General features: G+C 40.8%; 3 protein-coding genes across 5 annotated transcripts; 2 read left to right on the top strand and 1 right to left on the bottom strand.

Annotated features, from left to right (window-relative positions):
* The first annotated feature begins 791 nt into the window (after window positions 1-791).
* Window positions 792-6,194, top strand: LOC140363926 (cytospin-A-like). The gene is made up of 12 exons (XM_072450328.1): window positions 792-1,146; window positions 1,765-1,889; window positions 3,033-3,485; window positions 3,564-3,637; window positions 4,488-4,996; window positions 5,061-5,142; window positions 5,216-5,288; window positions 5,358-5,394; window positions 5,471-5,567; window positions 5,638-5,754; window positions 5,977-6,036; window positions 6,105-6,194. Exons 2-12 carry the CDS (start codon window positions 1,850-1,852, stop codon window positions 6,192-6,194), a joined length of 1,632 nt encoding a protein of 543 aa, XP_072306429.1. The 5' UTR covers window positions 792-1,146; window positions 1,765-1,849.
* A 605-nt stretch (window positions 6,195-6,799) lies between these two features.
* grcc10 (gene rich cluster, C10 gene) lies at window positions 6,800-8,862 on the bottom strand. 3 transcript variants are annotated; one of them, XM_072445508.1, is made up of 4 exons: window positions 8,758-8,862; window positions 8,462-8,515; window positions 7,135-7,311; window positions 6,800-7,062 (listed from the first exon to the last, which is right to left on the bottom strand). In XM_072445508.1, exons 2-4 carry the CDS (start codon window positions 8,511-8,513, stop codon window positions 6,923-6,925), a joined length of 369 nt encoding a protein of 122 aa, XP_072301609.1. In that variant the 5' UTR covers window positions 8,514-8,515; window positions 8,758-8,862; the 3' UTR covers window positions 6,800-6,922. The 3 variants fall into 3 exon arrangements, with proteins under 3 accessions (XP_072301609.1, XP_072301617.1, XP_072301625.1); XM_072445516.1 differs by having other exon boundaries at window positions 8,657-8,797; XM_072445524.1 differs by lacking the exon at window positions 8,758-8,862 and adding an exon at window positions 8,599-8,623.
* On the top strand, window positions 8,854-10,211 carry saysd1 (SAYSVFN motif domain containing 1). Its single transcript, XM_072445497.1, has 2 exons — window positions 8,854-9,237; window positions 9,796-10,211. The coding sequence occupies exons 1-2, from the start codon at window positions 9,064-9,066 to the stop codon at window positions 10,114-10,116; spliced, it is 495 nt and encodes a 164-aa protein (XP_072301598.1). The 5' UTR covers window positions 8,854-9,063; the 3' UTR covers window positions 10,117-10,211.
* The last annotated feature ends 838 nt before the right edge of the window (window positions 10,212-11,049 follow it).

Below are 11,049 nucleotides of genomic sequence, written 5' to 3'. Positions count from 1 at the left end.
CAGCCTCTATCAATCAAAGTGTTAAGTCCTTCTCATGCATATAATGTCACAAAGTGCTTTATAGTGCTTTTTTTTTAAAACAAATCCCAAATGCCACAACTGTCTGACCACACACAGTCACATACACACCCATTCACACACAGGGTAAAATGCATGAGGCTGAGTACAAATGAACCAGTTGAGGAAGCACCATCAGAGGAGCCTTTTGTAACAGGAGCAGAGAACTGCCTTGAGCCACAAAGCACAGACACAGGGCCCAGAGGAGAGATGAGGCCCCAAACCTCCAACAGGGGCCCATGAGCCAGGCCCCAGCAGCCACAGCCGACCATAGTATAATATAACATTGACCTTATTCCGCCCCATTCACTTTTCCCTCCTTTCCTTCGTGATTGCCATTGCCATTGTAATGGCACTTCCGTTGGTTCAAATGTAGAGCGAGGGAAAAGTCTTGCCGCTAAAACGGTTTTTTTGTCAGTGTCGAACTTATTTTCTCTCGAGGTCAGCGGCCTAAGTGAACTAATACAACCGGAAGAAATATTACGTTGTACGGTGGAGGCCAAACGGGCTTTCAGAATAAGGTGAATAGCATTAATAATGTAAAACCGTAAAATCAATAACTAGTATAAATAAAAGTATATCTATTGTGATTCATATTGAGCTTGATCTTATGCTTGTTCCAACATTGTCACAATCTGAGGCGGTCGCCCGCGTCCCGCTGTGTGTCCGTGTGTCCCCGTGTCCCCTGCACGGTCCCCTGCCCTTGTCACGCGCCTTCACACCTGTGCGTAATCATCTGCTTCCCGCCTCGGCGCTGGAGCAAACCGAGCACACAAACTTCCCCCACGGCGTCTCAACCTGCATCTGCGCCACCGTTTTTGCTTGACACAGATTTTGTCGCAGCGAGTTTAAAGGCGAAGGGGAAACTTTAAAACAGGCTGAAATCACGTCACATATGATCGTCCGCTGCAGCGTTTGCCCTGTTGGATGTGGGATGTCCAGGGTAGCGACTTGACCGGTGACTACTGCAGGAGGTGAGGCAGAGAACCCCACACTGGCACGTCGAGTCAGCCGCGAGGAAAAGACTAGACCCCTGGGAACAAGCTACAGGAGGAGGTCCCGTAACGGGACAGCTCGCTCACAGACCAGGTAAGATGTATTGGCCCCGTCCAACACGCGTGTCATGCATGATGCTGCTGGAATGTCAAAAGATCTGATGTCACGCTTGCATGCAGCACTGTCCCGTCCTCTGATTGTTAAAATGTTCTGTGATTACAGTAGCAACTCTACTGTAGGACAACCAGCTATGCTGTGTATCCGTCTTTCAAAATGGATAGATTTTAGAACGTAAAATCTTTTAAGGCTGCAGCAAAATTGTGAATATTCTAGATGGTTTCATGTTATCTGTGCTTCATTATTTAGTTTAATTATATACAGACCAGATGGAGGATTTGATGTTGCAGGCTGCAGTTTACCCTTGAGATAAATCTTAAACAAACGGGTCAGTCCTTGTGTGAGGAAATGGAAAGAAAATTTAAAGAGAAAGTAATTAATAGGTATTATGAGCATTTGATTGAAAAATGGGTCAGTTCAATTATAGTGATGGCAATATTGACAGAAATAACTCTCCTGTGGTTCCAACTGTGTACACATGTGCTTTACAAACTGGCTGCTATGTTGGGCAAGATTTTTACAGTACAGCTAGAGCAATGATCAGGCACCAGCGCCAAATGAATTTAATTGCTTAACGAAGGTGTTTTGCCTCAGTCCAGAACCCTTTAGACTGACGACACTGGACAGAGTGGAGGTCAGTGGGACTTTGGACTGTCCAGCTCCGGACTCGTGCTGCACCATGGGAAACCACACAGGCAAAGACAGCCATGGCTCCACAGGTAGAGAGACGGACCTACATTTATAATGTGTGATGTTACATGTATTACTGATGGTCTATATAAATCTGGCAAACCCCTTCAAATAGAATGTAATAAATGCAGCCAAAGATGGTTACATTGCAGGTAGGCATCTGGCATAAAACACATGCTTGTATGAATGTCATTTAGTAAAAGTATTGAATTTCGGCCCTAAAGTCATAATTTTACATCATACTTATTATACCACAAAATTCCACAAAACTTCTTTCATTGGATCAGTGCCTTACAATGTTGAATGTTTTAATCGCTTTTTGAGGGAAAAGTGACATTACTATTTACATTAGGCAAGGCTAGTTTTTTTGTAGAGCACAATTTTTAGGAATTCAAAGTGCTTTACAGAACAAGACAAGACGGCCGAAAGTCACAAACGTAAATACTCATCATAAAATGTAATTAAAAAAGAGACATGCACTGGAGATATCACCCCTACATCCTACATCCTACATCCTACATGCTGCTGTTCATGTGAAGCCTCCTCTGGTTGGCGGCGTGCCCTGGTTAGCACTCACTCCCAGGCAGCTGTTTTAAATGCGGCCGCCTCCAGACCTGTGTCTGTGTGAGAGCGTGTGAACAGTGTGAGAATGGCTCCCTTGTGAAGGCAGGAGGAGCTCATCAAACCACATCACACGCCGCTGCCGCTGGGAAACGATGACTATGCACTATTCCGCAGTAAAACGCAAGGACGAGGAGCAGAGGCAGGCAAAGATCTATGGAAGCTTTTGTGCAGCACGGCTAAAATTAAAGTTGTTGGAAAAAATATCCCTATACGCGTTACATTACTCAAAGTGGCAAGAAGAGAAAATTCAAAACCGCCTCCATGGAGTAGGCATGATTTGACCTACAACTTGCATAATGTAGGTAATTTTACACTTTGATGGATGCTTGTAAGCAAAATAGATGTGAAAAAATGGGGTTTAATTCCCAGCCTCATGCAGAGGTTGCATGTCCCCCTGTGTCTTGATGGGCTGATTAACCAGCTTCAGTGTGCTGCACCAGAAATGAAGCACTGATTCATTTGATTTATATACCATTTACTTCGCTAAAGATGGAACTGGGCCAATTATTTAAAAAAGTAGTCGTCATCTCAAACTGCATCTTTTTCAGGATCTCCCCTTGACTTCTTCCAAACGCCTCCGACCACGCCCCCAGAGGCAGTGCTCAATGCCATGATGGCCTCGTCCAGGGCCTCCTCTGACTCAGCCACTACTCCTGAGACCGCAGCCTGCACCACCCCCGTCACCCCCACCTCACCCCTCCCAGACTGGACTCACAAGCTGCCTTCTCACTCTGAATGGGCTGTGATCAGCGTGGACAGCGTCACCAATGTAAGCAGCGATGCCACAGCTGCCCTGAGCCTGGACAGTGCCAGAGAAGAGCCTCCGTTGTCAGGGTCGCCCTCGGAACAGAGCTGGCAGGAGCGGGACAGTGGGCTGGAGCCTCAGGCCGCAGTAGAGCGAGCCAGTGAGGAGATGTCCCTGGTGTTACTGAGTCTGATGGAGCACTATCAGAGCTCCATGGGACTGGCACACAACACAGACCTTACCTCGGGCGCGGTCGGTACGTGGCATGCAACTTGTACTGGCGTAAGTGTGCTATCCATTTTGGCTTTACCTTTCTTCTTTTCTTTCATTCTAGAGCTTCTTAGGCACTTGGTAAGGGAGCGGGATGAGCTAAGTCACGAAGTGCAGAGGCTGAGTGAGACACTGCGGGTAAACGGCATGTAAAATCAATTTTCAACATGACAAAGTAGTGGAGTTTTTAGTTTTTTAGTTTTTTTTATTATCTGGAAGTGTTTAAGGGCTTTAGAATTCTCTTCCCCCTTAACCTGCAGATAGAGGACACATACTTTTTAGTTTTACACAAATGAAAGTGACTTGTCCATCATGTCCAGTTCCAGTTATTATCAGGAAGAGCTATATTTGATTTGAACATATTAACTTTGCAACTGGGGACATAGATGGGTCAAGTTTATCTTTTTTTTCCTTCTCAATGTGAAGCATAAGTCAAAAAAGTTGAAGGGGACAGATTGTTCAAATCAACTTTGCTGAGCTTTTAACAATGTTACAACAGTATTTCCTTAGTTGTGTTTTGATTGATTTCTGCATGTTTGTGTAATCCTGTATTGTCTTGCAACTGAGGCTCAAGTGCTCAGAAAAGTCCTGTTTTCACTTGCCCCGTACCCCCACCCACACCTTGTACTTAGTTGTGATTATTTGAAAAAAGACTGTCACATAGCCACTAAAAAATATTAAAATAAAAAAGCATAAATTACAATCTGCTGCTTGTAACTGTGAAATGTCACTACGAAGAGGCGGAGCTTATCAGTTCTGTCGTTTTGAACTGGTCATTGGACTCGTGTCTTTTACTGAGCTTCTTTTTTGCAGTTTGCAGTTTATAATGGATACAATTTTAAAATATGATGATCAAATGATGACATCTACTTGCATATGTTATAGTTCAATAATAAGTACAAGTCTCAAAATTAACATTTTCCCAAATTTGTTTGGTCTTTCAGATGTAAACATTATCCCTTTTCTTTTTTGTTGCGTTGCGGTGCAGACCGAAAGGGTTGACTGGCAGCAGTTCCAGCGTGACCTGCAGGTGGCAGTGTCGGTGGCTGACAGACTCAGACAGGAGTCAGAGCAGGCTATGGAGTCACTGCAGGAGAAATGTAAGGCTTTACAGGAGCAGCTGAACCAGGCCTTAACCAGAGAAAAGGCCAAAGTCGCAGAACTTGAGGACCTGAAAGCCGATCACAAAGTGGCATGTTGCAAACTCATAGAGCTCACTCTACAAAAGCAACAAGCTGCAAGACGCACAAAGCAGAACGATGGTGAAACTGAGAAACGGGACACTGAGGGGAGAACGGAGGAGCCAGAAATTGATGAAGAAAGGCAAATGTTCCAAGAAGTTATTCAATGTCCTGAGAACTCGAATGAACCAGAAAGTGCAAGTCTTACCGGGAAGGGCGTGGCCGAGTGTTACCTCGCCGCCTTGGAGAAAAAGAAGGACAGAGTCAATGTGCTGAGGGGCTCACGGAAGATCGTGATGCTCTCTGAACGATCCTGGTATGCATGAATGCACATTTGTTCTACCCATAATTATAAAAATTGAAAACATTTGATTTTTTAGGAGTCTCTCTCGTCTTCCTCTCCCATCTGAGCATCCCTTCACACAAGAAGAAAACACAAGCACAACACTGCCTCTATGCAAGGTGTGACTAATATATACAGTCAATGGGTGTTAGAATAAAAAGGCTGAAATATTTAGTCTTTGTCAAACTTCAGAAAGAAGAAACCGATGGAATGAGGAGAGACAGAGTTTTACAGCAACAAGACAGCTGGTCCAGCTTTTACACAGGTAGGGTTCTGTAAAAAGTGTTTAATCGGCAGATTTAATCTAGACTAAGATGTCTGTATTCGTTCATAGTTGCTTCAAAAAAAGAAGAGGATACTGATTCTAATAAGTAAGCAGGCATGTATTTGGTATGACACAGGATCTAATTAATCCATTGAACTCTTGCATCGACCTTGTTTTGTCAGGCCACGGGATGGGTTCAGTGCCCTGCTCAGGCGTTATGGCGGCTCCAAACGAAACTCTCTGCTGCGCTGGTGCCAGGAGCGAACACAAGGCTATGGGGTAAGTGCACATATTCACTGTGCACCCAGTACTTGTTTAATTGTTGACAAATGTTAATTTCTTTGTGCAGAATATTGACATAACCAACTTCAGCAGCAGCTGGGAGGATGGCCTGGCATTTTGTGCTTTGTTTCACTCGTATTTACCTGGAGCCATCGTCTTTGACACCCTCAAACCTGACAACAAGGTATCCACATGTTTCACACATGGCTCATTTATAATGTAAAAAAAAACAAACGATTTGTACCCTGGCATTTTCCACACTGCTAATTAGAAAATAGAATACTTATTTTCCCATACTGAATGTCTGGAGTACCTGTTAGTGTTGTTTAGTCTCACATTTGTTATGTTTATGTATTGCCCTGTTTCAGTTAAATAAAGCTCCACTTTTTTTAAACTGTTTTTGCAGAATGGAAATCTTGATCTTGCTTTTAAGACCGGAGAGAGCGTAGGAATTACTGCCACACTGGTAACTCCCCATTGTCTCCAAACATACAGTGTATTTCAGACACGTCTCTGTTCTAACACTTTATTCAGACAGTGGAGGACATGCTTAAAGCGGGTGGACCGGACTGGCAGAAGGTCCTGAGTTATGTCGAGAGCATCTTCCGAAACTTTGAGATGTGATGTTTTAATTTTTTTATTGATGTGACTGAAACTTAAGCAGTGAAACTATGCATTGGGTTTCTTTTTTTTTTTTTTTAAATCCAGTGGTATTTAATTTTATATGTATGTACGTTAATTTTACACTGTAGTAGCACAGGAGTTAAGGCTGTTGGAGAGACTCTGCACAAGACACGTGTGGTTGATTAGGATTCAATGTTTTATATTCACAAAAGCTGCACTTTTTGGATGACACGTGGGTTATGGTTAAGTTTGTTGAGCACTTGTTCATTTATAGAGCACTTATTCATTTGTGTGTAACTACAATGTTCAAAAACAACCACAAAGCCAAATATCTTTAACTTTTTGTTACATGTATGTTTGTAAATGTGTGTAAATAAGTATAATTTTTAAGACATATTTATTGTGGTTGCCTCGGCCTTAACGTAATAAAGTTATTACCATAAAACATTTTTGCTCAATTAAAACAATGCCATGACTTTCAAAAAGTTACATTTATTAATACAACATATTTGCTTCGATTTTTCACTGGTATAAAAAAGGCAATGGAAATATTAAACATAAAACAAAGATGGTAAAGAGAATAAATATGACAAATAACTTAACACTTGGCAAGTTTACAAATAATGATCTTAAATGATTCCCTTGATATTGAAAATGGTAAATTAAAGACATAATGTCGTTAATACAGAGCAAAGGATAACTGCATTTTGTCATTGTCACTTGAGCCTTTATGAAGCAGGAATGGCGCCCCCTATAGGCGGGGTTGAAAGCGGAGGAAGTAGAAGAGACTTGAGTTTGGCAGACATAGCGGCGATTTCAGGATCCTGCGTTTCGTACATCTTTACCAATCTGGCAAATTTAAGGACACCTAAAGGAAATATGGGTCATCACAGTTCAATATAAAGCAGTGCTGACATTTTCACACAAACTGGAGTCTTACCCTCGCCCTCATTGTTGAATCCATAAGCTTTAATGACTTCCTGCTGAATCTGCGTGGACACGGGGAGCACGAGCTGTAACATCTTGCCCATGTCATTGCACGCACTCTCCCTCGCCTCGTCCATCCGAGCTGCGTTTTCTGGGGCAGCAAAGGCCTGGATCACCTCGCTCAACACCACTGGAATATATAAAAACGACACTTTCATTGTTTTCATTCAAGCCTGTCAAACATTTACCTCATGTTATATTCTCTATATTATCTTCTATCACAGCTTTCTTATTTCTTCTCCAAATCCCACATGTGATGATTATGCATAAAACAAAAGTGCTTTGCCTGCCCCAAACTCCAGATGCAAGCCAAAAGAATGGAAATACAGAATCTATATTTTTTCTGAATGAACAATATCACAATTTTTGGCATAAATACGATTAAAACAAATTAAAATCCAGATACTCCATACTGGTCTAACCTTACAGGTGAAGGCATTCTTATAAATACGTTTTTTAATCAGGGTTTCAAATGACAGCTAAAGGACAAACAGAACACCTGACAGATGGATCAGTCCAATGTGATACAGGGGAAGATCTAGACATGTCACAATAATTACTATATCAATGTATTACTGATGATGAATGATTGATTGGCATTTTGGGGCTCAATATTTCATGTTTTGTGTCCCTTTTCGATGCATTAGTAGGGAATCTTTTTTAATTATTACATGAACATATGAGTTGTTTAGTGTTGAAAAATGTATATGACTCGTCGATGATGCGAATGACTATTTAGTTACTATTTCGTAAAGGTTTTTCACATGTTCATTAAGAAAAGCGTTTATCTCATTTCTCCTGCCTCCCTGTTATTGTGTCAGTGGTGTAAAATAGTTTCAATATTATAGTTTATTGCAATATTTGGGCAACACAAAACAACAAAATTGCACTAACATACAATTCAAGTTGATGTCTAGCCTTAAAAATTGCCTCTCAATATTGGTCTCACAGAATCGATTTGTACGGAGTTAGTGTCAATAATGATACTGTCCTCTCTAATAAAAATCTAAGTAAAGAAATACTAACTGACCCTGGTGGTTTACTATTGTGTTCCTTAATATAATTACCAAGCTGATACATGTATCAACCACCTTCCATCCAATCCAACTTAACAACATTTGTTTGCAGTAGTTTGACATCTTTGTGTGTCAAACTAATACAAATACGAGTACAAATATGCACAAGTTGCAGTTTATTATGTCAAATCATCATGACTTTTTGACATACAGAATAGAAAGTGTTGATGCTTGTAACAACTAGCAACAAGAGCTGTAACTCACCTCTGGTTTGCTCTGCTGTCAGTGTGGGCTGTTGTGCTGGAGCGGAAGCCATGGCTGGAGAAAGAGAATAACATACAATACATGAACATTACAACGTGACAATTCACCGAAATGGACAATAATACGGGTGGAATTACACGTCAACACCCAAAACAAACTCCCACTGCTACGGGAAGAATATGCACTACTATTCACCCAGTCGTGTTGAAATGCTCGGGAATCCGCCTAATCCGATCGTTAATGGGACAGAGTCGCGAAAACGTCAGCTTAATTATGGTTTAGAATGGTATATTTACCTCAACAATTCAAAACGAGCTTTGCCAGAAAGAAACGAGCGGCTGCACCACTCTTTACGACAGTCGAGCATAGTTTACGACATCACTTCCGCCCCATAGAAGCCAACGTGGACGTAAAGTAAACAACAACAACAAAATGAGACGTGTAGCTTCGTAACGTGGACAAAAGACGAGTAATTTAACGTGTATGTAATTTAATATGTTTTCCCGTTCGTGATATCGGTTAAAGAGACTTGTAATGTATTGAAAAGGCTGTTAAGATTTCTTTATATTGTTGTGCTACGAGTCATTAGCCCAAAGTCTTCGATGGAGCAGAAACTTGCCGAATTTAGAGCCCGAAGACAAGCCGCTAAATCCGGCCAAATGGAGCCACATGTCCCCCGGGAGCCAGAGGGAACAGCCGATCAGCCTCTGGAGGGACCGTCCGAGGAGGAGACACAGGACAAGCCTAGTACACCGACACAAAGTCAAGTTAAGCAGGTACTTATAATCGAGCTAGCCTTACTTGGTTTCTCTTTGAAAAGAAGTCATTCTTTCTATCTGCCATCGCTGCTTTTTGTTTTCTTTCTCTTTGGCTATATTTATATTTATCTTTTTGTTTTATAGCTTGACAAATATTATCATTAAGTTAAGATTTGTATTTGGATTCTTACTGGATTTTGACAAATGTTGGATTAAAGGAGACATTATTATTGTATTTTCTGGTACTTAGTATTGAACCACAACACAAGTAATGTTAGATTACATTTTGTTCATTGGAATTTACACGTTTTTATTTTTTAAAAGTGCCTGCATGACATTGTTTAACCCTGCGCCTGTATAATCGCAGCTACGTAGTGATGTGGGCAGGGATAGGTAGATAGGTAGGTGAACACAGGAGTTTTCTGAGCACCCGAGCTTCAGTAGTACATTTACATAACACAATTAAACGTTGATTAAACCGTTGTAACAAGTTGTAACAAGTTTACAAGCTCATTTAAGTTGATTTAGCACAATGGCATAGACCACATCTCTAAATGTTCTCCTTCTTTGTTGCAGGAGAAAAGTGATTGGCTGCTCGACACTACAGTGGGTCGGTGGCTGTGCTCCAGACTGGCCTTTACAAACCTCACGCTGCTCAAAATCCTCCTGTGGTTGGTTCTGCTCGGTCTTTTTGCAGAGCTAGAGTTTGGCTTGGCATTCTTTATCATCTCCCTGTTTTACTGGATCTATGAAGGACTGAGGAGCCCAGAGGCACGGCAGCCTGGAGAACTCAGCGCTTACTCTGTCTTTAACCCGGACTGTCAGCCACTCTTAGGTTCACTCACAGCAGAGCAGCTGGAGGGGGAGATGGGCTACAGGCCACTGGCCAATAGATGAACAACTTTACAGCCTTGAGATTAAGATATTTTATTGCTGTTGATATGAAAGAAAGAGGCAACAGTGGAACAGTGGGCCAAACTTTCAGCCACTAACCAGAGTGCGTTTCTACTGTTGCACTTGACGCTTATTGGGACTCTAGTGACTGGATGTAAGAGGGCCATGTGGTGTATGTGATATAAAAAGCACAAGAAAAAACATTTAAATAAATTTGCTCACTTTGTTGTTAAAATGTGAACGTACATGTCTCTAATTTGCTCTTATCTTATTATTACTACATTATTACTTATTATAAATAAACAAGATTAACAAATGCTTTATGATGAAAAGTTTTAAAAGTCAATTGAATACATTTATTTGCAAATGATCTAATTCGTTTTTTAAGACACACTTTTATGAAAACATTTTTAGAAAATACTATTTAATGAATTTATGATGAATTGATTAACAAATGCGTTTGTTAAAAGGTTTTTATAACACAATTTATTGAATAGATTTGTAAAAAAAATACTTTATTAATTTACAAATCCTTTCAGGAAAAATATTGTAGTTTGTATTACTTTATGCGATTAACCTCTGATTAGCTTTACTGTTGCTCTCCTGGCAAATAATATATATAATTTATTTAATTTTTTGTTACTCTTAGCATTTACAAAAATATCATAACCTGCAACTTTACGGAAGTAAGACTATGAAACATATGTACAACAGTTGTCTCTATGTACTTCTTGGGTAAAATTACTGTCAAACTCAATTTGAAAACTAAGATGCTATTGTAATTTACATCTGTTCCTGATGGGGCCGGTACCTCAGATACAGCTAGTATTGGATTAACCATTGGATTTCTTGCTGAAGCTTTTGGATTTGCTGACTTATTTGCCTTAGTGAATAATAGAAAAGAGGGAGTAACGCAAGAGAGTTCATTACTTGTTT

Source organism: Eucyclogobius newberryi, unplaced genomic scaffold (genome assembly GCF_026437365.1).
Source record: "Eucyclogobius newberryi isolate DKJ021-1_F unplaced genomic scaffold, fEucNew1.0.hap1 SCAF_1, whole genome shotgun sequence".
Classification (NCBI taxonomy): Eukaryota; Metazoa; Chordata; class Actinopteri; order Gobiiformes; family Gobiidae; genus Eucyclogobius; species Eucyclogobius newberryi.
The sequence above is the reverse complement of the archived record's forward strand: the minus strand, read 5'-3'. Positions and strand labels throughout refer to the sequence as shown.

What these genes read in the sequence shown, in the direction of transcription:
- grcc10 (XM_072445508.1), bottom strand. Translation starts at nt 8,513, where the DNA reads ATGGCTTCCGCTCCAGCACAACAGCCCACACTGACAGCAGAGCAAACC. An exon ending in GACAGCAGAGCAAACCAGAG is followed by an intron (nt 7,312 to 8,461) that starts GTGAGTTACAGC and finishes TATATATTCCAG; the next exon opens with TGGTGTTGAGCGAGGTGATC. An exon ending in ATTCAACAATGAGGGCGAGG is followed by an intron (nt 7,063 to 7,134) that starts GTAAGACTCCAG and finishes TATTTCCTTTAG; the next exon opens with GTGTCCTTAAATTTGCCAGA.
- saysd1 (XM_072445497.1), top strand. Translation starts at nt 9,064, where the DNA reads ATGGAGCAGAAACTTGCCGAATTTAGAGCCCGAAGACAAGCCGCTAAA. An exon ending in CACAAAGTCAAGTTAAGCAG is followed by an intron (nt 9,238 to 9,795) that starts GTACTTATAATC and finishes TCTTTGTTGCAG; the next exon opens with GAGAAAAGTGATTGGCTGCT.
- LOC140363926 (XM_072450328.1), top strand. Translation starts at nt 1,850, where the DNA reads ATGGGAAACCACACAGGCAAAGACAGCCATGGCTCCACAG. An exon ending in ATGCTCTCTGAACGATCCTG is followed by an intron (nt 4,997 to 5,060) that starts GTATGCATGAAT and finishes TTGATTTTTTAG; the next exon opens with GAGTCTCTCTCGTCTTCCTC. An exon ending in CTGGTCCAGCTTTTACACAG is followed by an intron (nt 5,289 to 5,357) that starts GTAGGGTTCTGT and finishes ATTCGTTCATAG; the next exon opens with TTGCTTCAAAAAAAGAAGAG.